Source organism: Chionomys nivalis, chromosome 22 (assembly GCF_950005125.1).
Source record: "Chionomys nivalis chromosome 22, mChiNiv1.1, whole genome shotgun sequence".
In the NCBI taxonomy this organism is placed as follows: Eukaryota; Metazoa; Chordata; class Mammalia; order Rodentia; family Cricetidae; genus Chionomys; species Chionomys nivalis.
Genome location: NC_080107.1, coordinates 7,448,128 through 7,475,494, shown reverse-complemented (window position 1 = coordinate 7,475,494; position 27,367 = coordinate 7,448,128). Strand labels below are relative to the sequence as shown.

The 27,367-nt window shown below is 43.2% G+C and overlaps 1 protein-coding gene across 1 annotated transcript in view; it reads right to left on the bottom strand.

Moving 5' to 3' along the window:
• Positions 1-27,367, bottom strand: part of Pde11a (phosphodiesterase 11A) — a 270,583-nt gene that overhangs the window by 211,628 nt on the left and 31,588 nt on the right. Inside the window, exon 2 of the mRNA XM_057754935.1 lies at positions 19,089-19,247. Coding sequence (XP_057610918.1) covers positions 19,089-19,247 — 159 coding nt within the window. The remainder of the gene's footprint in view (positions 1-19,088; positions 19,248-27,367) is intronic.

Genomic DNA, 27,367 nt, shown 5'->3' with positions numbered 1-27,367 from the left:
CACCATCTGTTTTTAACCTCCGTTTTCCCAAGTCCTCCTTGTCTAGAGGAACCTTTCAGTTTCCGAAGTGACTCACTGGACCTTCAGTAGTGGATCGCGGCCACCAGGTGGCCCTGTAATCAACGTGCCGCTGGCATTTATTTTAATCAGCATCCATTCTAAAAGGCTCCCAGAGTAAGTTTCAAGGAAACAGCCAAACTCTGAGCCTAGAAGTCAGGCTGGGAAAAGGAAGGCACATGTACAGGATGGAGAGCAGCTATGATAACACTATCTTAGTGCGCTCCCGACCGTTACCCAAACACAGACGCTCTTTGAAGGAACTCTGCGCTTTTACTATAATGAAACAATTAACTCAAAAGTGACACCTAAATTCCTGAGTGTTTTGTTACTCGGTGAACTCAAGGAGACTTTCTCATATGCTCCGGGTTTGTTAAAGTTTTATATTTAAATACATGACACTATTTAATTCTATACTTGTGTCATAAGAAACAGAAAACTAAGGTTTAGGGCTCCGGAGATGGTTCAGTCCTGCAAGCATGGGGACCTCCAAATCTCGGGTCACACAGTGGGCCCAGTGGGCCTCAAAACAGAACAAACAGGTGCAAATGTAGGAGCAAGACTTGTAGTGAGGAGTGGGGGTCTCAGAGGTGGGAATGTGAGTAGGTGGGGGTGACAGCCATCAGAATGTGCTGCATTCACGTATGAAATTGTGAAGAAGAAATTCAATGAAAACTAGTTTTAAAATGAAAAGATATACTTGTGCACACTTGTAATGCCAATGCTGCCAGGGCAGAGACAGGGAGAGCCCCGTGGCTTGCTGTGTGACCTACCCACGCACACTGTGCACATGTACCCATGCACATTGTTCACAAGCACCCACACACACTGGCGTACTTCCACGAACACACACCACACAGAGAAAATTAAGAACTATATTTCCCTTGGGATATCCTTGACATAAACATGTCTGTATAATTAGATTGTTTCAGTCAACCAAATAGGGCAACTAACAGAGACAGCCTAGAGAAGTGACCTTCTGATCCAGAATTCTGAAAGCGGTAAGGGGCTCTTACTAGAAATGCATGACCAGAACCAACTCCCAAGGGAACATCCACCAAGAAAACAAATTAGCAATCTATCATGTCTTCGGTACACTGTGCTAGCATTTCCTATTCAATTCTCTTCTACTTAGCAGCCATCAATCAATACCAAAATAACTATATAACTATCTCTTGCGGTGTAATTGTTGGAAGGACTGGGAAGAGAAATGATTTATACAAAGATCTGAAATGTACCTATTATTCAAAAAGACCTAGTGTGATTTGAGAGTGTGTCAGAACTATTCTGACTTTGGTATAGGGCTGAGTGGAAGGGCTAACAGGATACATGGCAGAATGATGGCATTTCCAGCTGCTCCATGCATGTTACCACAGGGCAAAAGAAAAGATAGGTGGCCCATGGACTTCAACTTGAGGGTGGATAATGATTTGGTGCAAACACAGCACCATATTGCTGAAGGTAGGTGTGGGTGAGGTTTGGATTACTCCACATCTCTGCAGCAGACACTGTGACCAAAAGCAACCGAGCGAAAGAGGTTTATTTCAGCTTACACTTCCAGGTCCTAGTCTATCAGTGAGGGAATCAGAACTCAAGACAGGATGCCTGGAGGGGCATCTAAAGCCGGGGCAGGAGGAATGCAATCTGCTAGCTTGATGAAGTTCACAGTCAGCTAATTCTTTTATGTCCCTTTCTCTACCTGCCTCGCTCTTTGTCCCATAACAGAAGACGATTTCTAGTCTTTAATTTACTAAGGAAAAAAAGTGGCACAAAAGCAAAAATATCCATCTAATCTAGGACTCAATCATTTATTAAACGGCAACCTGAGGAGTCAGAACAGCGTCCGCGTGCTTGTGCGTGCTTCACACTGCTTTACGGGTCACGCTGAAGGAGGGTGGAGCACCCCCTCCTTTATTAATCTAGAATGAACGTTTACAAATACAAAGTCTTCAAGCAGCAAGAAAAGCAGAAGGAGAAAGCAGACTGTTGCTTTCGCTGTTCATTCTGGTCCCAAACTAGTACAAGATCAGAAGGGCCGACTCTGCCTGTAACTACAGAAGCAGAATAGAATCAAGAAGAAACCGGGAACAGTGGCTCATACCTATAACCCCAGTCTTCAGGAAACGGAGGCAAGAGGACCAGGAGATCAAGGCCCCTTTGCTTATGGGAGACCCAGTCTCAGTCTCACAAAAGGCAAATTAATGAAATAAATGCAACATCTTTATAGTATCACCAAATAGCACGGCACTCCCCTGTCTTCATCTTCTGCATTGGCATTCAGGGCAGTGAAATCCTGCTGTGACCATCGGGCTAGTCAACCCCAAACTCTTCTCAGCTGTGTCTACCCTTTCACCATGCATCAGTCCAAGGAGCCAAGAAGCTGGGCAGAGCAGAGAGCATCAGAAGCACGTCTAGCAGCAGGGCCACTGCCCTCTCACAGCCCCAGGGTGTCCTCTGTGCACTAGGACTATTTCATGAGTGTTCCGGGGTTTCCTCTTAGATATGGTGATGGAGGAAGGTCATTGGTTAAATAATAAAGAAACTGCTTGGTCCTCATAGGTTAGAACATAGGTGGGTGAAGTAAACAGAACAGAATGCTGGGAGGAAGAGGAAGTGAGCTCAGATGCCATGCTCCCCTCTCCCAGGCAGATGCAGGGCAGCTCCTTTCAGAGGCAGACGCAATGAAGCAAGCCGTCAGGTCAGACATGCTGAATCTTTCCTGGTAAGACTGATGCTACACAGATTATTAGAGATGGGTTGATCGGGATATGAGAATTAGCCAGTAAGGGCTAGAGCTAATGGGCCAAGCAGTGTTTAAAAGAATACAGTTTGTGTGTCGTTATTTTGGGCCATAAGCTAGCCAGGCGACCAGGAGCTGAGGCGGCAGGAACACAGCCCACAGCTCCCACTACAATATGGTGTGGGCCATTGATTCTGAGCCCACTTCCACTACTGCATAGTTGTGCATTTTGCCATGCTTTGGTCTTTTCTTCTTGGAAATGTGGATATTAATGGTATATATGTCACTAGAGTCTAAAGATGAAATAAGACAGTGCATGGGGACTGTATAGGATGATGTTCAACACACACAGTGAATGCCACCAATAATGAAGAAAATACAGAGGTGTGTCACCGTATGGCGATTTGAGAATGGTGTACCCATTATCTGGTACATTGGTAGGCTGGACCTATCTGGAGTCCACATGCCAAGATGCTAAGCAGTCTCTTGGGAAATAATTCCTTCCAAAGGAAGAGAGACTCATAAAATCCACCCTTGTGACAGTCACCCATTGTCAAAGGGAACCGAGTCACTAATAGTGAATATAATCTATTGGTTAACCATGTTTATGGTTTATGTTTATTACCATGTTTATGTTTGATTATAAAAAGAAGGAAGGGAGGAAGAGAGAGAGAGAAGGAAGGAAAGGAAGAGAGGGAAGGGGGTAGAAAGGAGGGGTGGAGGAAGAAATGGGGGAAAAGGGGGGAGGGGAAAGAGGGCAGTTGACTTCTAGGACATGAAGTTCTTTCTTCCCTCTCTTGACACTAGAGGTTTCCAGTCATGGTAGAGGGTCTTGCAGGAGGGGTCCTTAGGTTGTTGCCACCTAAGGAATTCTGCCCTCATCCCAGAAAGTTCAAAGAAAATTAAAGGACTTACGTATGAGCATGGTACCCACCCAGGACTTCCCAGATATTAGTGTGTGGCCTAATGGTGCTGAAGATGCCATAGTCTCAGGTTTTAGCAAACTCTCTCTTAATGACTTCTATTGAACCAACCTGCCCATTTACTGACCCCCACATATCTGTGCTGAGAGGGGACAGAGAGGAAGTAAACACTGCTGCGTCCACCTGCCCCCAGGAGCCAAGTGTGTTCATTGCAAATGTCAGTTTTATTTGTTCCCAAACCTGTCAATTGGGCTTGCCATTGTAATTTCAGATACTAATGTTGTCCTTACCCCCAAGGGGAGACGAGATTGAAAAATTCAGAGAGTAAGATAAAACCATCATAAAAACGCAAGCCCTGCCAGGCCTGGTAGAGTAGATCTGTGGCTACCTCTCCAGTTCTTGGTTGCTTTCTGGGGACAGCTTTTAGAGGGCTTTCCAAACTTCCCGAGGCAGGAGAGAGGACAAGGAACTCCGCGATGTCAGCTATTCACTCCAGCCTCCTGCTCTTCCCCAACCAAGAATTCTCCTAAGCATTTAATCATCTCAGGGCGACTATTAGCTGAAACCTTACAAAACCACAATCCTGGGGAATGTCCTCCGTGAAATGCTTGGTGCTTGGATCACGTGTTTCTTATATGGAAGTGGGAATAACGCACACCAAACTGGGTAGTTACGTATAATAAAGAAGATTTAAATGAAGGTGTCTAATGCACTGAGTCACTCTGTAAATGCTAGTTTCACATCCACGCGGGAGTTATTACTTCTCTTCAGAAATGAGCTGTTACACAAATGGGGAAAGGCCGCTGCTTCTAGATCGATTCTGTTTCAAAATAAATATTTGGTGGGCGACAATTACATCTAAGATGAGAGCTACTCTCCTCATAAAGAACTCAAGAGGCTGAAGAAATTTTTTTCTGTTGCACTTTCATTTTACCTATTATACTTTTGCTTTTTAGTCTGTGCTATGGCACGAACAGCGGACACTATTCTATCACTACATTTTCAATGTCTCCAGAACAGTCCCCGGAGAGGTCTCTATCAAGTGACTGCTTTCTCCTCCATTGCTACAGTCCAGCCGTTCTCTAGGGCTGTAGTTCATCCGTTACAAGATGAGTTAAATGGTATAAACTGACAACATAACCGCACCACCCCTGGGAAGGTTTTATTGTAGGTATGAACTACGTGGGCGGTCTTCTCTATCACATACTTTCAAGACTGTGATCATTTGCCTACCGAAGCCCACAGTGATGGAATCGGCCAACTGCAGACAGAAACCTCTGGAACAACGAGTCAGGGCAGACCTTTCCTCCTGGAAGACGCTCTCGGGCATTTTGTCACGGTCACAAAAGCAGACATAGCTGTCCACTTTGAATGTTGGAAGGACACAGTGTTCTCATGGAACCTGAAATCTGATTGTGCACGCGCAGACATCACTGAACAAATGCATCTCATGTGTGTGTGTGTATGTGTGTGTGTGTGTGATGGGGATTACTGTGTGTATTGAATTACAGTTATTTGAGCAAAACAAATGTTACTTAAGGCTTCAATAGTCTTGTTCTAGCCCAGGTGGGAAAGTTACAGACCACTGTGCATATAAGGCCAAATTAGAGTCCTTTATTAGCTGGGGACTGAGAGCAAGTTCTTGCCCCAAAGAACTGTCGGCGCCAAAGCTCCAGGATACAGTGTTTATAAAGTCAAAAGTCACAATGGCATCTTGTTGGGTGTAGGTTGGGAGAGCCTGATGACATTTGTTTGCCTGTGCAGTCAGCAATTACTTTGCTTATTCATCAGGGTCATGGTCACAGTCACTGAAATGTCCCAATGTGTTGCCAGCAGATGTGATTGCTCAGTTGGATGGAGACTGAAAAGCACCTGGGGAGACAGAATGGAATCCAGCCCACCGTGAATAGTACCATGCCTCGGCTGGTGGTTCTGGGGGACACAAGAAAATGAACTGAGCAAGCCACAGAGAGCAAATCAGTAAACCACATTCCTCTGAGGCCTCTGCTTCTGTTCCTGCCTCCAGGTTCCTGCTTAAGTTCCTGTCTTGACTTCCCCCGTGATGAACTTTCCTGAGATCTTCCTTGAAACTAACCAGAGTTCCCAGCAGCCCCAAGTCTCATATATTATTTTCATAAGACTGCATTGCTCAGACTTGGAAAGTCTCTTTGTCATTTCTCAGAGAAGAAAGCACAAGGGGATTGCCTACTAGCTTCATCTAAAGCCCAACATATATTCTACTTTTGGCAGCCGGAGTCTGATTGGGTTGTTTTCCATTGCATTCTTCTCAAAGGGGCCCAACATTCATTCTCTATTCTAGAACAACTGATAACCTTAGTGCGTCTATTACATCAGAAAACACATAAATACAACAGCAGGAGCAATGTGGTCCTGCTTCAGGAGAGATAAGCAATTCACTGGAGACAGGGAACGCTGTTTCCTGAGGCAGTTTCAGTTCTTGATGTGGTTATGAAGAAGAGCTATTAGTGGTCATGTGGAATGAGTAAAGTCCAGAGTCCTCGGCCCAGGGCTAAATCTTCCTTGTCATATTCAGAGGAGAGTGACAAACAACCAAGGAAATGAAAGCTCATTTCCCCCAGAAGACGGACGTGTTCGCCTGTGAATTCCTTTACGTGCAAACTAGGGATTTATGCTGTTTGTGCAGTGGGGAATGGATCTACTAACTGATCTGCTGGGACCCAGCATGGGTAGTTATGCATTGGCAAGGTTCTTCATTGTAGTTAATGATCCCCCCGCCCCCGCTTCTAGGAAGAATAGAGTTTCTGATTGATGGGGGATACTGTGCTGACTCCCTGAGGAGGGCTGTTTGTTGGTACTGTGTGTTCTCAGGAAGCCACTGCCCCTCATCAGAATTGTCTTCCATATGAGGGACAGGAGCACTTTTCAACACTGCTGTCCCTTTGAATCTTCCACCCCCCATTCCTGCCAGAAAGACAGGGTGGATCCGTAAGACCCAGTCTGAGTGGAGCCAGGCCTTACCGGCACATCCTACCACTGGGGTAGGGACCGTGGACACACAATCTGGCTATGAACTCTAATTTGTATCTGAGTATTCCTCCCCCAGACCCCTTTAAGAAGCATGATGGAGGGAGGGAACGGGAAAGAGACCCGACTGCATGAATCTTCATCAAACCTAAAAACTCACCACCCCATGGTTTTAGAAAAAAAAAAAAAAACCCTGTCAACCACAAGCCTCATCACAGCCATAGTGAGAGTGGTACAAAGGCTCATCATGTGACTCACAGGAAGATGCCCTTCTCAGAAACATTTCAATCAGATCACCGCTTTGTCAATTAGAATGTACTTGCGTCTTGGATTTTTCAGTGTCTCAGACTCTGTGATTTCTCCTTTAAGATCAGAATAGCCCATTCTTCTATTTTTGCCTTTTAAATAGGAATAATAAGTTAAATTTTTTACTTTCAAAATGTAGAGCAGTAGGGTTAAGGATGTATTCAGTGGTAGATAATCTCTTTAGTACATGAAATGTCTTGCGTTCAATCCTCAGGACCACGAAAGAGAGAGGGAGTGAAGGAGAGAGGGGGAGAGCACCAGGAGACAAAATACATGTCCTTTAAGGCTATGCCCCATGCCCTACTTTCTCCAGCTAGAAAGGTAGGAAAAATTGCCTTCAGAGCTACACATTCCTGATGAGGATAGTTGTAGTATGGAGGCTGCTTGTTTGTTTCCCAGCCGCCTGACAGCTCTGATCTGAAAAAAATCCCACAGAAACCTTATTATTTAAATCATTGCTTGGCCCATTAGCTCTAGTTTCTTATTGGATAACTTACTACTTAATTTAACCCATCTCCATTAATCTGTGCATCACCACGAGGTCATGGCCTACCAGCAAAGTTTTGGTGTGTCTGTCCGGCTGCAGCTTCTTCATGACTCTGCCTCCTTTCTCACAGCACTCAGTTTAATTTCCTCCGCCCCCAGCTCTGTTCTACCCTATCAGGACAAGCCAATTGTTTTGTTAACCAATCGTATTCACAGCATACAGAGGGGATTACCACATTAGATAGTTTGAGACGTTCTACACAGGCTGTGCAGGTGCACATAGGGAATTCATATGAAGTCCATGAACATCTGGCAGGCTTCCTGGCTGCCCAGGAGAGGGCTTTACAGACTTACATAGGGACAGGAAGTCTTTTCTTATATTTATTTGTGGAATAATTCAGTAAAGCAGAATAATTTTTGGAGGAATAAAATAAATATATGATCATCACGTCGTTTGCAAAACTAATTGCACAGTTGGTGAAAATTATTTTAATAAACCGATGGCTTCTGATCATTTTCAAACCTAGAGCTTTGCTTATTCCTCCACTCCGCTCTGTGAAGAAGCAAGAGGAGCTCAGGGGAAGCCCCCTCCTATATCCCTCTCCCCTAAGTGGTGCCAGTGCTGTCATTCTGAGCGTGTTAGTCGGGGTTTCCCGAATCCTTAAGGACACTGGAGCCTACAAAGCTTCTGCCTCCAAGTTGGAAGTGGATTTCTGGAGAACCGTCATGTATTCAATTCATGAGACCTAAGAATAGAGGAAAGCTAGGAAAACAGTTTCGTGGTTAGAAGTGCTTGCTGCTCTTCCAGAGGACCTGAATCTGGGTCCCTGCACTCATAGGAGGTGACTTGCATCCATCTGTAGCTCCAGCTCAGGGGTATCTGATGCTCTCTTTTGGCCGGAGAGACAGCATCATCTCATCCGCAAGAAAACTGGAGAGCTGCCTTCTTCACAAGAATACTGAAGATGATGTAAATTAAATTAGGCACGAAGTTTCCCCAAATGCAAACCCAGATGTTCTCAGAGAGTTGCGTAGCCAACTGTATCCCCAGCATGCCATCATCTGTCACCTCCACTATCGCCTGCCCGGCTGGTCTTGTCAGCAGAACAAGCTCCCTGCCTTTGGCATCAGGTCCAGCTTCTCATAAACACTGTACATCACGGAGACAATGGGGTCAGAGAGTCTTTTCCCAAAGAGTTTTTACTCAGAATAATCTTCTTCTTGGGAATAGTTGGAACCTGATATTTCCAGCACTGATAGAACAGTGTTTTACATGCTGGTTAGTCTTGATGGAGTTTCAAGCAGGGTGACTTCCTCTCTGTGCACGACCAGAAAGATCAACCCTTCCTTCACCAGTATTCTGTGTGAGATCTGCCCTCAGCAGCAGTTTGAAGACAAGAGAATGAGGAAGGAAGAAGCATTTGTGTTCTACTTAAGACGTCTGTGTTGTAGACCGAAAGTTTGTCATCTGTTGTTTTCAGACAGGTGGCTCTTCAAAGATCCAAACTGTGAAATCCAGCATGGCAGTGTGCCACAGCACCAGCGCCACAGCTTCGTGCCATGGCATTCTAGATCTGGAGGGAAAATATTGGCCAGAAAAAAGTACTAGACTTCCCCATGTGTTCTAGAAAGTTCTGGTGACATCATGCTAAATGCTAAGTCGCGGCGGGGGGAGGGACGGGGGGGGGACGGGGACCTATGTGGAGGTTCACTCACTCATGCTTACGTGGAGGCCAGAAGTCTACGACAAATATCTTCCTCTTTACTCTCCACTTACGTTTTTTGAAAGTGCTTCTCACAGAACCTGGAACTTGCCATTTTGTTGGCCAATGAGACCCAGGATCTGCTTGTCTCCCAATTCCTCGTCCTGGAACTCGACTCATATGTTATGCCAAGTCTTTACCTGAGTTCTGGGGATCCAAACTCAGGTCCTCGGGTTTGCAATGTGCAAGCCCTTTATACACTGATTCGTCTCTCCAGCTTTGCTAATGAAGAGTTGGCATAGATTTAGAATCAACTTCTGAAAAGAAGCAACGGACACTTGCGGGATCATCTGAGGGCTGTCTGCCCTCGAGGTTATGGAGAATAACTGCCGGTTTTATCTGGATCCCTCATTCTGTTTTAGAACTAGGAAGTGGAACAGAAAACTCAAAGCAAATGTCTGCTATACTCTACCAGGACCCCTGAAAAAGAATGGCAAATCCAAGTCAGTATAAAACTGCTTGCAAACCTAATGTTGATGTCATAGGAGGTGGATCAAGAGAGCAAGAGGAAGAGGAAGGAGAGGAAGAGAGTCTTTGAAGACCAAATAACTCAAGTAATGAAGCCCCAACCGTGGAGTTAGCTCTTGCAGGATGCTGCACTATCGACCGCTGAGCGACATCCAGAACAAGAACATACTGAGTTCCTGCAGTTACTTTCTGTATCGTCTAGACAAAGTCCTTCCAAAACACAACATATGCCCTACAGATGAAGGAAGTCAAGGTCCAGCCAACCGAAGGTGTCCGCTCTTTCTCATGGGGCCTCATTTCAGACTCTCTCCAGCGGGAGGGCTTCATTACCGCCTTCCAGTTTTATGTGAGCCCCCTTTCAAGAGCTGTGTGTAATAGACCTTCAAAGCGTCTCTGGGCAGCTCTAACTTACATAACCTCATTTTTCAAAGCTGTTCATTACTTCCGTCCTCTCTTAACATTTCTCCACTCCTGTGTGGGCCTCCCCTGGGGGACTCACTGCTTGTCTTGGTAGCATGGGTCTCTTAACATGCCCCCCACTCCAGCGTGGGCCTCCTCTGGGGGACCTCGCTGCCTGCTTTGGTAGCATAGGGTCCTTGCATGTGACACTTCTCCTTTCTTAATGGAGTGTGCCCAATTTGAGGAGAGAAAAAATGCTCCTTTGTTGATTGACAAGCAGATCAGACTCTGCCCATAAAGTAGCCTACAATCATATCTAGCCAGGATATTACCCAAGGCAGATCAGGGAGACATAAAAAGAAATAATTGGAAATGTTAAAAAACAAACAAACAAACAAAAAAAAGCAATGGCTTCATTTCTACCTCAAACACCAAAAAGAAGGAAAGGAAAAAACAATCCAAGTATGTATTTTAAATGGATAGATTATTAGAAATAGAAATTACAACTATGTCAGTCATGCATTTAGCTTATATTCCATCTTAAATTCTCCAATAAGAAATATAATGTGGTCTCATTTAAATAGTGCACTCTATGATTTAACTAAACATGGGGTGGGGGAATCCCTAATTGGCTGCAGGATGATAAACACGAAACACCTCACTCCACTGCTGGCTACAATCGAGCACTATGCAAATTCTGATTTTTAAGTAGTTTTTCGTTTTTTTTTTTGTTTTTTTTTTAACAAAGGAAAGTTAGAGATAGGTTGGAAGGGAAAAAAAACATACATTAGAAAATGTTTTGCCATTGGAAACAAGAAATTGGAATAAAATGAGTTACTTACCTCAAGGTTATATATGCATGAAATCATCATGTGTTAATGAGTCCCGACTCCAGTCTGATTGTGTGTGTGTGTGTGTGTGTGTGTATGTGTATGTGTGTAAGGAAGTATTAGCGTGGATGTGTGCAGGTGCAGGTGTGTGGGGGGGGGGTCAGGTCTCTGACTGAACCGAGAGTGCATCAGTTTGACCTGGCAGACTGACCTGTCTCCACATCCCTCTGTCTCCAGCACTGCCTTTAGGTGTGGTAGGGGAATCCTAGTTCAGGCTCTTGTGCTTACACAGCGGGGGGGGGTCCCCACTGATAGAGCCATTTCAACACTCACGAGCTTTACAATTTTCCCCCGCACACACAGAGCTCAAGCTCAGGCATAGGTATTTATGAGAGGCTGAAATGACACCAAAACCATTTAGAAATGATATTTTCCTTAGTCTCTCTCCACCCCATAGTTATTAAACACACGCACACTCCCATTTCATTTAGCTACGTATACATATGCACCAGGTGCAGGGGAATCTCTATGTTTCCAAGTCCCTAAAGGTGAGACAACAAGAAATTAATGAAAATGCAATATTGAAGATAAGAGCTAAGTGAGTTATATGCAGCTATAGGATTTATAAATTAATGCAATTTTCTGAAGATAATACAGATGAAACTTATCAAAGACAAAAAGTGAGTGTTTCCACACTAAGCACATGAGAAGCTGTCCCGCACCGTCAGCCATCCAGGTAAGATAAAACCACTCTGAAATGCTCCTGCCTACCTACCGGGGCGTCTGCAATGGAGACGACCAGGAGTGTTAGTGAGCATGAGGGAGAAACAGAATCAGCACACAGTGCTGTGAACGTGTAAAATGTGCGGCTCCTTTGCAGGAACAACTCAGTAGTTTCTCAAACCACTAAACAGGATTTTAGCACAAAACCCAGCAATTCCAATTCTAGAAATATATGGAAGAGAAATAAAATCGCCATCAGAAAAAAACTGTATGTTTATTATAGCGTAATTCATAATAATAAAAAAGAAAGTAATCTAAATGTTCACTAACTGATGAAAGAGTAAATAAATGTACTTACTGTATCCATATGATGAAATATGATCAGCCATAGAAAGAAATAAAGCACTAATATATAGTACATCACGGATGGCTCTTGAAACGTTGTGTAAGTAAAAGAAATGAGCTGCCAAGGACTCTATACTATATGGTGCTGTTTGTAGGAGCTGCCCCAAAATATGCAAATCCATAGAGAGAGAAGGACAATGATTGGATATAATACTAGGAAACCTGGGAGAAAGTGGGAAGTGATGCTAATGGTTACAGGGTATGGGGGCGTGAAATGCCTGGAAAATGTGTGTTGATAGTTATAAACCTGTGTGACTATACTAATGGCTATTAAATTGAAGGTAGATGAGTTATGTGGTATGTGCATTATATCTCAATAAAGCTATTTTTAAATTAATTTCAAACCTCTTGACCCAATAATCCTCACAGTTACTTTGAACCACATTGAACTGCAGGAGCTGGTTTATTTCTGATCTATGACACAGCATTTCAATAGCACAATAGCTATTCTAAGGCAAGGCCCAAGACTGATTATTTATTAAGAGGTTAATAGTAATTTTACAATAATATGATTTTTGAAAACAACCTCAATGCTAAGAAACAAAATGATTAAACCAACTTATATAATTACACAGTAGAAAAATGATGGAACCATTTGAATCAAACATTTAAGGAATTACTTAAAATATGATTTTTAAAAGTATTCTATATATTACATACTACAAATTCAGAACATTTTTACAGGTAGTAATAAATAAAGACAGGGAAATTCATCAAGAACAAAAACAATAGATTTTCTGAAAGAGGTTTATGGGTGATATAAATTTTGCTTTTTTATACTTTTCAAACTTTCTACAATAGAATTATATGATTTTCATACTTAGAAAATGACCTTATCATAAAAGGAAAACATTGAAAAAACATATGCAATTTGAAGACAGTTAAGTGTACTTGATGTCCGCTACATTCTACTTATAGTAAAAAATAATTTGAGTTTTTCAAAATTTATTTCAGGCCAGGCTGCTATTAGATAGATAGTTCTTGTCTCCAGGGGGAAAAGAGGAGGACATGGAAGAAGAGGAGCACTCGCAGAAATACAAGAATTTCAGCATTCTAAGACCAAAAGAAGCCACCTCGTGTTTATTCAGACAGTAGCACTCAGTTACTCATTCAATGACAGTTGTCTGCCTCCATTTGAGATCTCCAGGAAATAAGAATCCGCAGCACCTGCTCTGGTTCCTTAACAACAATTCTTCCTGCCAATAATCTCTTATTTATTTCTAACCTGCCATTATAGAACATTCTTTCTTGTCTAAATCATGCTCAAGTCTGGAACCATGTTTGTAAGATAGTTATCTGCTGTTTTGTGCTCTTAGACATGGTTTGACTATTTCACGTCCTGATAGCCATTAAGAGCTGTGGGTTCAATAGTCCTGTAGTATTAGCTGGCCTAACTCTGCCAGATCTGCCATAACCTTGCCTATTTAGCTCTGTAGTATGGACAGCCCAGCCATGTCAGGTTACATCAACCAGACTGTCCATTCCCTCCACCTGAGTGATCATAACAATTACTGTGGCTAAAGAAATAAATTAATTAATTAAAAAAACCCAATTACTGTGGCTAGAACTTGCTACTCATAAGAAAACATTATGAGAATGCTTGGGATGGACACAGCAATCAAGCAAGCTTAGATGTTGGAGAGACTGCTTGCTCAGCCATCAAGCAAGCCTGGGAGGCTGGGGAGACTGCTCAGTGGTTAGGAACACTTAGTACTCTTAGCATTGGGAATGGACTTTAGTTCCTAGCACTCACATTGGGAAGCTCACAACTACCAAAACTCCAGCCCCAGGAGCTCCAATGCCATTTTCTAGCCTCTAAGGACACACACACACACAAATACAAAGAGACAGACACAAACCATACACAAAAATAAAAATAAAATAAAGCATAAAAATAAAGCAAGTATGGTATATAAGGTTGCCTAGAGAGACACTTTAAGTGAGCTCCTGGAATAAAGAGAAAAGGAAGCAGGTTGAGTCGTAGCCAGTAACTATTTATGACAGCTTTCTAGGTTTTACTTACTGTCATTATGTGTATATGATTGTGGGTGTGAAGCCGCAAAAACAATACCACACCAGTTAAGAATTATGGATAATTATAGGGGTTATTTATTTAAGGGGAAAAACTTACAGATCACTATTCCCATCAACAGTCCTCTCGTCGCAAACAGGAAACAGAGAGCCTAGCAGCCAGAAGGGGAGCTGGAAGCAAGAGAGCTAACGCACAGTTCCTGCTGCTTTTAAAGTATAAGAGACCATGTCCCAGTGGGCTGGTATCTTAAAGGCTATTGGCTGAAGGAGCAGAGTGTGCTCCCGCAGCAGGTGTGTGTTTGCAGAGGTCAGAACTTGACATATCTGGTTCTCTCCTTCCATCTTTACGTAGATTCCATGGACTACAGCCATCCCCACATTAGCCATCGGAGGAAGGTAACATATTCTCCCCGAGGCTGTCAGTTGACCTAGATCCTAAGCCCACACCATGCAGACACATCCATTTTGTCCAATCGTAATATTGATTTTTAAAAATTTTTGACTATTTGATCATTTCTATTTCTTAACAAATTGTTAAAATTCAACTGCAATCATTTGGGGATACCTGGGGGGGGGGGGAGCTAAAATGTAAGGTACTAAGGACCATGGCGAACGACAAACCAGAATGCTTTTGTCTAGACCCTACTGAGGTCCAATGATGGATTTGACTTAGGCTGTGAAGACAAGTGGAGAAACAGGGCACCCTGTAGTCCACGGGGAGGATATGCAAAGGTGTGACCTCGGGGACCCAAGGCATCATGACAAAATGGCAGAGTATTGCGGTCTTCACTGGGTGTCGGACTGGCAGGCACACACTTGCTTTCTTACCCAGAGGTAGACTGTGCCTAAGGCAGAGGCAGGAGGCCACAGCAGTATTTCTCCAGCAGGCAGAGAGAACCAAAATTCATCCTGAGTTCTGACAGGAATGTGGTGGTAAACAACTTTCTTGCAAATCTTGGTTATTTTGAAACTCTTGGTCAGATGCCGTCCAGTGAAGGCAAGGGCCTCGATGAACTGGCCACTCATGCTCTGACCGTGACTATATGGACCCTGGACAATCACCATTAAAATGCATGACTAGACCATGGTTTAAATGGAGATAAAATACTAACAAGTTATGGGATTTGATCCAAATTTTTCCCTGGACTAAGATCTTACTGATCAAATACAACTTGAAACCACAAGCCATCTGCCAGGACGTTTGGGCTCTTTTGCTGAACACTAATATTTAATCATAATTTTATAGCAACATGTTCAGAAAGCTTAGCTGGCATGCAGCAAAAAAAATGAAAATAAAGGATGAGTATGCAGAGGGCATTTTTTGCAATCAGTTGATGCACCGCTCCTTTAATATTTCAGCATTTTAAAAGCAATGAAATATTAGCAGAAAAACAGTAAACTCTCCTGGTGGAAGTGTTACAGTGTGTCCCTGCAGATCAGCAGTTCTCAACCTGTGGGTCGTAACTTTGGGGGTCGAATGACCCTTCCATGGGGGTCATCTAAGACCATTGGAAAATACGGATATTTACATTACAATTCATAACAGTAGCAAAGCTACAGTTATGAAGGAGCAACAAAAATCATTTTTTAGTTGGGGGTCACCATAATATAAGGAACTATATTAAAAGGTCACAGCATTAGGCAAGTTGAACACCACTGCTGTAGATTAATGGTTTATGAAACTATTAGAAAAGGTCTTTTACGTCGCATCTTTTGCAGAAACTACTCAGAAGATGAAGAAGAAATCCATCTATCTTTGTTCTCAGTAAGTTGCTTTATGAAAGTGACTAGTTGTTTGGGAGTTGGCTATAATGGTAGAACTGCATCTTGCAACCATGTCTAAAGATATCAAAATCAAAAGAAACTAACCTTGTGTTAGTAGCCTGCATGAATTGTGTTTGTCTTTCTGAGACCACCAACCTGTCATTCTTTTGGCATAATGAACTCAACATTCCCCTCCCCAACACAATGAACCTGATATTTCTTGTGCCTTAGACAATGCATAGTTGCTAAATATCATCCTCACGGACTTTTGAAGTGTAAGGTCAAGGTTTTATGAACTCCTCCCCATTATCTGTCTGTGAATCTCATGCTTACGTCTCAGAGCAAACTCAAGCCTCTACAGAGACCCATTAGAGCCGTCCGGGCACCTCCCTCAATGCCAGCTGGCAGGGTAACACTACCAGTAACAAGTTCTGGAACATGGCCAGTCTCCAGCAGCTGGGCTGTGCTGGCAGCATCTCGGTTCTAAAGGATGAACGTATCAGGCTGGCTGTATGCTCTGATTTATGAGCTGAGAGGAGGTAACCACAGGCTAAGAAACCCCATATCAACAACCAAAGTAGAATTTCAGGCTAAGACTGTTACACATTTGCCATTGGAAAGCCACTGAACCAGACACGTTCTGTTTTATTCGACGTGACAAGAGGTGACACCTTTGCTGCCAAAGTGTGCACAGCCTGAAAGGATAGATAAGAGCCTACATGCAGGGCCATTTCCTAGCTGCCATGCTGGTGACAAATGTCTTAATAGATCACCAAGGTTTGCTTCTATCCGACTCATAATCTTAGTCTGGAAAAATAATGTCTCCCTTTACTACCTCTGAAGAACAAAGTGATGAGTTAATTGCACACGAAGACTCTAATCTTACCACCTAAATCAAGTAGCTCATGCATAGCCCTGGAAAGCAGGAACATTTGCTTAGGACCCATGAATTGAACCAGAAAATTCTAGTCATCCCTTCTACATGGCCTGCCTTTATGTGAACCTTCAGCGTGAACTGCCAAACTGGTAATTTGCCGTGTGTAGCTGGAATGATGAATACATGCTTATGGGAGATTAGGACTCACACAAAACTCTCTGCAAATTAAATTCTTGCTAATTATCCAAGAGTTTTAAAGAACACGAGATCATTAAAGCCACTGAAGAGAAAGCTTTAGTACGGGGCTGGATGACCATCTGTCGGGCGATGATCCCTACGCCAGAGGAGAAACCAATGACCTTTCCAAGTTCTCCCAACAATTATCACATGAACCACATACAGCCACCGAGTCACAGGCATAGAACTCTCAAGAAACAAAATACATTCTTATTTGCTGTAACATTAAGTACATGAATATCTCTAAATGGATATATTTAATTTTTGTGTACCTTGAAGTTTTTGCTGTTTTTCATACATTGAAGTGTTTTAAAATTGCGCCATATATAACTTGAAATCTTAAAAAATGGAATTTTACGGTAAGGGGACAAAAAATATTATGCTAATCGCACAATAAATTTACTACTATGTTTCCATCTATTTGTTTTGCTTTCTGACTCACAGAGTTTAGCCGGGGTTATTTGTGTCGCCATGGATTGAGAGTTTATATCCCTGTGGATTTAGAGCTCTCTGTTGGAGCCTGCTGGGCTTACCAGTGGATAACAACTGAAAGCAATGGCTTTTCCTCTCTAAGAATCCATCTCGCCAATAGTTCAGCAGTAAGGGGCACGCATATTTGCAGGGCCAGTCTTGTGCAGGCCAAGTGTCAGTGACTACAGTTGCTGTGGGTTCATTATTACAGTGGCCAGGTCCTGCCTAAAGCACAGCTTTTTCCCCTGTCTTCTTGCTGTTACCTTCTTCCTGCCCCTCTTCCACAAGCTTCCTTGAGCCTTACAAGGGGCGATGTACAACTTGTGTAGGGCTGAGCCCTCACCATCACGTTTTCTTGGTGTTGGACAGCCACAGGTCTTTGAAGCCACCACCATTTATTGAGAACTGGCTTCTAAACGCTTTTTTTGTCTCTCTTAGTTCTGTCCATTGAAACCTATTCTTGACTCAGAGACAAGATGTCATCTCTTCCGAGAAAGCCCTTTGGTGCCCTCTCTCTCCTACATCCCGCACGCTCCAGAACATGTTGCTGCCTCCCACCTCGGGTGGCACAAAACACGTGGGATTTACCCACCTACCTCCTGTGATCCCAACCCATGTGTTTCACATGCAGAATGACAGGAAGTCACCCGAGGTTCTGTGAGCTTCTGTACTCTTACAAAGATCTGAGTTCTTTCGATCCCACCGCAGAAAGGACCTCAGCGAAGGACTCAGATCATCTAAACCCTTCCCGTTTTCCCAGGGTCACATTTCACACTGACCTTCTGCGCCACCGCCGTTGCCTTCAGGGACTATTAACAGCTGGCACTGGCAAATAGGAGAGCCTCATCCGGAAGGCTACATCATAAAGTTTCCAATCAAATAGCAGTATAGCAGTCATCCAACATGGACGAACTGATAGGAAGTTTGCTTTCACTCCCACCAGTTTCTATTCAGTAGGAAGGTAAATGTCCCAAAGCCAGAGCCTCCACTTCCTGAAGAGCCCTTCAAGGCATGGCTTGCAGTAAAACATTAGTAGAGGAACTTAAAAGTTCTAGAACGAGAAGTACGTGACTTCTGCCAAAGCCACTTGTTCTTCAGAACCAAAACGGATGCTCCCTTTACTAGTGATTTACAATAACAATGAAATGACCCTCGTTTTATTGAGGTTTTTATGTAAGAAGTAAGAAAAGAGCTTCTCCGTCACAGTTATAAAAACGGTAAGAGAAAATGCTGAGTTTTTGAAGCGCAGTGATCTTCCCATACTCTCTGCCCTCCCTTGGGTCACGTATGGTCATGGTGCTGTTCACAATTTAAAGGCTGTCTTACAAGGCAAATAAAGACCAAGCAATAGCAAGAATACTATTGGAACTTGTAATGAGAAGCAGGCTTTTAAAAAAAAAGTGGAGCGATTATTTTCAATTATACCACATTCTCTGAAATGCTAAAAAAGCCTCCCATTACATTTCGTACAACTCGGGAAAAGCTCTCAGATCTGTGAATAGGCTAATCGAAGACTATTCACGTAATTCCCGTCCTTTCAGGGAGAGCTGCAATCTGTGAGCAGAATGGAAAGTACCAATCATGCAAGGCGTGAAGTCTTACTTTTTCGTCATCATCCGTAAATGGAGCACCCTCAGGAATCTTATTTATTGCTTGGGCCACACCGATGATCTCACCGTCGCTGCTCCGGATTGGCATGCACAAGAGTGATTTTGTCTTGTACCCAGTGAGCTTGTCAATCTCGTCATTGAATCTTCGGTCCTAAAAAGAAGCCAGAGAAGGCATTCATTGCAAGGGCCGGGAGGTGAGGGACAAAGGGGAAATGTGAGTTCATATGTCACTGGGAAAGGCCCTCCTGCCCCCAGCTTTTATTCTCAATAAATGGATTTGATTTTGTATTTAAAGAACCAAAGGAAAATAGATGGTAGATCATCACCATCATTGTGAGCCCCGCTAATGAAAGGAAAAGGGGCCGGGGTTCTAAGGGAACTCCATTGTGTTCCACTCAACAAAATATGTTATTTCATAATGATACCTGGATATAAAATATTATGTGAGAAAGTGATGTAGTAAATACATAAAAAAATATTGAAACATTCAAGAAAGAATTACTTTATTTTTAATTAGAATTATTATGGAAAAAAATCTATGCACCCATTCTGATATTTCAAAAATAGTTCTAAAAAGGAATGAGGGAGGAGAGAAACAGAATGCCAGCTAAAAGATATAGGATAAATAAGTTATGTAATATCTTTTGCCAACTACCAGTAAAACTACTGTCGTGAGCAAGGGTCATCAACGACTGCTAAGACCCTTAGGTGAAGGATATTAAACAGGCATTCGCACGGTCTTCAAAGGCTACTTACTAATGATAATGTACTTACTAATGATAATGCTAATATATGCTCTGTAATGAAGAGATCTGGCAGATTCCATCTTAGACGAGTAATTAAATTTAGCATGACTGAGTCGAGATATCATCATCGTTTTCTGACGTGATGCCTTGGGAAGGATGCGTAGCACCAAGGATATAGGTGCTCGTGTCAAATGGGTAGCAGGAATTATATCAACCACTAGGACACGGGCATTGCGGCGCTGCTGGTCTGCTGTGGAGGCTCTGATTGAGCCCCCTTTGCTTCTGTCCTGTCGTGCGGTTCAACAGAGAGTAGGAGGGAACGCCAGGTCAGATCCACAGGAGAGACGGACCTTTTGGCCTAATATAGAAATTTAACCTTTGAGGCGTAACCCGACAGCAGCTGGGTCTGAGAACTTTGAGTTAATGGGATCGTCTCCCAGCTTCTCCTGAGAGCCGCAGTGGAGCTAGACATAATGGACACGGGTTTCCCTTTTGTTTACCTTTCTCTTAAGGGGATTTGATTTTATTACTACAATATATGACCAAATGGCTCCTCTGTTTGTCCTGGTAATGAAGGGTAAAGGGAAAGACTGTTAATTCATAAGCAAAACTTTGCAGAGGCTTAGACAGTGTTTAATGTTTGGAGCGAGAGGCTTAGACAGTGTTTAATGTTTGGAGCGTGCGTCCCTACGTCCGGCTATCGCCATGATGGCTGACTGCATATGCTAAAGAGGTTTGAATGAGAGCAGCTCCTGCTCACGGCCCTGACTTCTAGATGCCAGGAGGATCCCTATAAAGAGTGAATATGGGGAAGTTCTCTTTAGGGAAAGAGTCCTGCTTGAAGGTCTATCACATTATTACAAATTCTTGGGGCTGGAGAGAGGACTCAGTCATTTAGAGTACTTGTTGCTTTTGCAGAGGACCTGGGTTCAGTTCCCAGCAACCCCACCCCATGCACACACACATGCTCAGACAAAACACTAACACATGTAAAATATATAACAAATCTAATTTTGTAAGTATTATAATTTCTTTTTATGTACATTGTGCCTGCAGGTATATGAGGGCATTGGATCCCCTGGAAAAGGAGTTACAGACAGCTGTTAGCTGCCATGTGGGTCAGGGAGTTGAACCCGTGTCCTCCGGAAGAGCAGCCAGAGCTCTTAACCACTGACTCATCTACCCAGCTCCCCAAGTATTATAAATTCTAAGCAGCTTTAATCTTCAATTTTTTTACTTCCCTAAATTGAAGGCATGGAAATCTTAAACATTATTATGTTTCCACTACATAACATATTTTAGAACATCGAAAATGAAATTGTATTGTATGAAGGCATATTTAACTAAGTGCTGTGTAATAAAAACGTATTTAACTCACTTATGTAAAAGGTCTACAAAGCAAATACAGTATGACGTGAAGATCCCACAAAGATGGATGAACTGTTCTTTAAATGTTTAAATTTACTTTTAAAAATTAAGACCGTTCTTAGAAATCAGGAACCTTTTGGATCTGATATAGAATCGGACTAGCAGCTACCTGGTAGGAAGTCATGAGCTAAAGCCTGGAGATGCTCTGGGTTAGGAAAGGCCAAGAGGGTTACAGGAAAGTCAGCAGAGAGGTGAGGGGAGAGAAGGTGGAGCACAGGACTTGAGGGGTTGCTGGGGAAGGAAGCACAATGGGGAAAAATCGAGCCTCGAGAGTTTTCATCTGAGAAGTGTGCAAGTAGAAACGTCATTTCCTGGGATAGGGAAGTTGAGACAGAGGTGCGATCTATGTGTGAAGTGAACAAAATCAATTTCCTAAGCAAAGTAGGGTGCACTTCTGGCCCCTGCCCCAGGGGTTCTCCGCTCTGACGACATGTCAGTACATTTTCAAAGTGGCTGACGTCTGCCTTCCAACCCATCCCAAACTGAACCAGTCAACGCTAAACTTTTCATCTTAAAATCTCTGCATGCAAGAATTATCAAAATAATAAATAATAATAAGGAACAAGACCGAAGAATGCATTGATGTGGAAATCCTAAAAATGAAGGGGAAAGAAGAACAGCATGTATTCCGGGGTTGTGTATCAGCAGAGTGGACTGCGGTGGGCTGGACTCACAAGTTCTGTCTGGAACAGGTCTGGATCTTCTGCCTTGACCTTTGCACCATTATAAAGGCCTGCATCTCTGAAGAAAAGTTTCTTTTCTACCAACCAGTAGGCCTAGGCCAAACTCATCTCCAAAGGAAGCCCTGGGGTGCTTTCTCTCAGATATTGGGAGCAAGACAGGGATGATCTTCAACTTGAAGACTTTATATTTTTCTCTCCTTGATGATAAACTACCTGACCAAACAACTTAAAGGAGGAGAGAGCCATGCTGGATCCGTGCCACAGAGAGTCCATCTGTGTCTTAGGCTCAGGGGATTCTGGGCTGGGGTTGAGGTTGTCATTTCTGTGGCTACAGCATGTGCTACAGAGAAGGGTTTTGTCACCTCAAGGCTTCGGGAAGTGGAGGAAAAAGAGTGAACCATGAATTAGTCTTGCCTCCAAAGCCACATCCCTGATGGTCCACTGCCTCTAAATAGCCAGTATTGTCTAAAGCAGCGGTGCTCAACCTATGGAGATGTCCCTAAAACGCGCACACGCGCGCGCGTGTGTGTGTGTGTGTGTCTGTGCCTGTGTGTGTGTGCATTGTTTTGGTCAAAGAAACTTGGAAAAGAAAGTAAAGCCTGTCTCAGTAAGAACAAGAATATTGCTCAATCACTTTTCACCCGAAGCTCTCTAGAAGTCAGCAAAGTTCCACAGACAGCCAAGTATGGAGGAGGCAGCATCAGCACGGAGCCCATGACCTTGATCTTATTTGCTCCTAAAATTGGAAAGCTGAACAGAAGCCTAGCAAATGCCTCCAGGCCTCCGGAGCAGCATCAGAGGGCAATGGTACTCCATTTATATTCATCTCCCCAAGGACCAGGGAACAAGAACAAATCCACCCCAGCAGCATCTAAGAACTTCAGGTAAGGCTCCTTTCACAAGACTGTTAAAATCTGGAATGAGTTTCTCATAATTGGTGTAGCCTCTCCTTGCCTCAAGAATTTTCATGTCATAATATTTTTTTTCATATCAAATGTTTTGAGTATAACTGTTCTTCATAAGCAGAGAGTTCAAGGCGCTCTTTGGGCAGACCGACTCTTTCTATGTGATACCTAGCTAAGATTTTTATCATTTAAAAAGACAACGTCAAAAAGGCAAAGTCCATTTTTTTTTTCCTTTTCAGCAAAATAATTGAACTGCGCTTCCCACCTAGAAAAGGGTAAGTCTGTAGATTTGTGACTTAAGATCTTCCACGAGATTCTTAGTTCAGCCTGGTACCAAGGCACATTCTGAAGATTGGGCTCCTATCCTCAAGATACACTTGGGCTCTAGAAAAACAACCTCTGCCCTCTGAGCTTTCAGGTCCTTGAGAAAGAGCTGCCACTGATTACTCTTTGTGTCTGCGCATGCCCACCAGCCCCCGCCCCCCGAACATGTTTCTGAGAGTACATAAAAAGCCTCAGAGTTTGAAGATGACGTGTTCCCCCTCCCCTCACAGGCTCATGTGTTAAATGATTGGTCTCCAGCTGGTTGTGCCTTTTGGAGAAATTTTAGGCCAGTGTTTCTCAACCTTCCCAATGCTGCAATCCTTTAATACAGTTCCTCATGTATGCTGACCCCAACCGTAAAATTATTTTTGTTACTACTTCATAACTAATTTTTCTACTGTTATAAATCATAATGCAAGTATCAGTGTTTTCTGATGATCTTAAGCGACCCTGTGAAAGGGTCATTTGACCACCATAGATGAAAATCACTGCTTCAAACAGTACTGGTGATTTGGAGGCAGTGGACCGTGAGGGATGTGGCTTTGAAGGTTAAGACTCGATTCATAGTTCACTCCTTTTCCTCCACTTCCTGAAACCTTGGGGTGACAAAGCCCTTTTCTGTAGCACATGCTGTAGCTATGGAAATGATCAACCTCAGTCCTGGCCCAGAATCTACTGAACCTAAGACGAGATGGACTCTCTGTGGCTCTGATTCAGTATGGCTCTCTCCTAGCTTAAGTTGCTTGGTCAGGTAGTTTATCATCAAGGAGAGAAAAATATAAAGTCTTTAAGTCAAAGATCCCTGCCTTGCTCTAAGAAAAAGTATCTAAGAAAATCACCCCGGGGCTTGGCCGGAGGTTGGCCTCAGATTCATGGTAAAAGTGAGTTGTGTACGATCTCGTTTTGGGCTGTAGGTGAGTGTGGGGTCCTCTCGCCTCAGTATTTTACAGAAAGCTTTCCTATGCTCATCATCCAAACAAGAATGCATCTTAACCACCCTGTCTTCCATAAGGATGATTTTCTTTTAAACCACACTCTCAACCCCACATGTGCCACACATGGCCTTTCAAATCCAAGGTGCTCAAACTATCAAGTCTGACATCCACACAACAGTAACTTTGCTTTCAGAACCAGCAAGCGAGGAAGCAGGCAATTATAAAACACTGTATTGATTCTGTGGCGATTTCAAGTGAATTTGATTCTAAACGATTGAGCCCCTTAGTTACAGCACATGCCTGTATATAGGGCGTGTCCACTCTGTGGGTACTTTCACGTGTGCATAGAGAGAACAGCCCTGGCAACCTGTGTGAACACTGCAATTACCTGGGACTCTTTGTGAAGCTGATGCCGCAGCTCCACCCAGAGCAGTTAAATCCCAGTTGGTGGTGGGTGGGGTAACTCCAGGTATCTGAGTTCTGGCTGTTTGTCAGTGTTAAAATCCACTGGTCTCTGGCTCTGACAGAAACAGACTATCGATAATACTTCAGAGTTTTCAGGACAAATTCACTAGTTGTATACATGTCAACTCTCCCTTGAAGGCTTCATGGACATGCCTGTGTGACTTCATAACACGTGGGAATACCTCACCAGGTGTGAACACCGTGCTAGTCCCACCTTTCCGCTACACTATTGTCAAACACTTTATGGCATTGTGGAATACACAGACTAACAGAGACACAAAGCATAAAATAAATAATACATTGAAACTACAGCCAATTGATCTCCAGACTCTCCAGAAACCAAAGGAAATTGCTTCTATTGGTTCATCAATTAGTAAGAAGTCATTCGGTGTCCGTGCACAGAAGCATTTCTGCGCTGGCTGGTCGTTCGTCAACCTGGCACAAGCTAGAGTCATCTGAGAGGAGGGAGCCGCAGTTAGGAAAATGCCTCCAGAAGACTGAGCTAGGGTCAGACTGTAAGGCATTTTCTTAATTGGTGATGGATGGAAAGGGCTCCTCCCATTGTGGGTGGTGCCATCCCTCTGCTGGTAGTTCTGGGCTATGAAAGAAAGCAGGCTGAGCAAGCCAATAAGCAGCACTCCTGCGGGGCCTCACCTGTCTCCAGGTTCATACCATGCCTGAGTTCCTGTCCTGACTTCCTTCAGTAAGGCACAGTGATATGGAAGTGTAAACCAAAATCTTTTCCCTCCCCAAGTTGCTTCCGGTCATGCTGTTTCATCACAGCAATAGTGACCCTAACAGGGACAATCTCGTTGCCATGGTAACTTATTGCTGGACACTCTTGTCCATAAGACACTTGAGAGACAAAACTCTATAGTTTTTGGTCGGTTTTTAATGATCTGGAATGTCCTGTCTTTCTCTGTAGAAAGAACAACTAATTGTTGTGAATTGGTGAAAGGCTTCAGATTATACCCCATAAAAACAAAGACATCACACACGGTAACGTGATAGCTGGAGCTTTGTGCCTTCTAATTAGGTTCCGGCTGGGCAAAGAACAAAATTAGCACTGTCGCTCTTGCTGTGTGTTTGCAAAGTGTTGTTGCAGTATGCAAAAGTCTTGTCATTGAATCCTTTCATAAATAATGTGTAGTGGTCTGGATGTGGAAATATCATCAACAGTCCTTCATGATTTTGGAAGCTTCAGTCTGACTCAGGAGCCCGGTTAATGTGAGGCCGTCTGTGTGTGTGGTAAGGTCAGCCCCAGCCGAGAAACACAAAGTGAGCTTTCTTCTATTTAAGCCGTCCAAATTGAATTAGCGGTTAGCAGACTCCATAAAAACTTTTAATATGAGGTTTTGGAACAATCACAGTTGTCATGTGCCATTGAGGAACGTCACTCCCTTCAGTTCTGCTGAAGTCAGCTGGTCGGCGCTGATGCTAGTTCTCTGTCCTGCTCTTAGCGGGCTCTTCCTCTTGATCCTGTCCTGCTGTCATTTATTATTTATCTGTCTCGCCATAAATACATCCTCAGGGCAGAAACTGTGTGAAGGCGGAGGAACCACCGTACAGATGAACACAAAGCGCAGGTGAGGTTGGAAAGAGAAAAACGATAAATTCTTAAGTTGCTTTGCTGGATCCCACGAGCATCGACACAGATCCGTGGCGAATGTGCTATAGAGTTAAATGCCAGCCTGTGCTCATTCAGCTTTAATGGAGAAAGTACTTGAAGGGGAGCTGCAGAAAGAGTCAGCTAAGGAAAGAGATGCCACCTCTCTTCCCTTTACAGTGGGAAATTCAAGAATGTCAATGAATTAGGGTGTGAGTTGGAGCTGGAAAGGCCAGGAAGCCTGTTGATATGACAAGGGTGTGATTGTCACAGAGCTGTGGGTCAGATGCTTGACAAATGGTTAGGATCCAAGAGACACAGGGACACCAAGATCAAGACAGCGCTGCACAGAAGTCAGGGGTCGGCCAGCAGAGTTGGTGTTATCCACTCATTAAAATCCAAAAAGGGCCACTCGGGCACCATATCTTGAAAACCATTTTTTTTACCATAGCCCATGAGACATTCTGAAAAGTGGCCCCCAAATGTAATTGATTTGTAAACTGCTCTGTCAGCATGCTCCCAATATTTCCCACACTCATGCCAAATTACTGTAATTCTCAACATCATATATTTAACCTCATTTCTAAGTTGTATTGAAGTTACTATTAATGTTTAACCAAAAGCCATTTATTTAAAGCATACTTTTCAAGTCTCTGAAACATGTTTCACCACAACTTAAAACAAAATGTATTTTTAAAGGTTTCCAATCATGGTTCTTGTTGAACATAACAAAAACAGATATTATTGGATATTAAAATGGATTCAAAACAACAATAATTAAAATAGTAAAAACTATTTTAAAATGGAAAAGCTAAAAGACTAGAAAGATGTATGCGAGTGTGTGTGTGTGTGTAGACTCGTGGATGCCACAGCACATTTGTGGAAGTCACAGGAGAGCTTGCAGAAGTCCATTCTCTCCATCCACCTCTGAGGTTCCAGGGATCAAAGTTACGTCATCAGTTCTATAGCAAGCACCTGCACCTACTGACTCATCTCTGGCCCAGATGGCATTATTTACTTTCAGTTTTAGTAAGCTACCTACATTTATACCTTGCTGGTGATAATATAAAATACATATGGAGAAGAATTGAGTAATTAGTAACAAAGACGTCTAAGTTTTATACTCATCAATTCACTAGTTTCGTTTCTAAGAATTTATAATAAGAAAAATTGAATAAT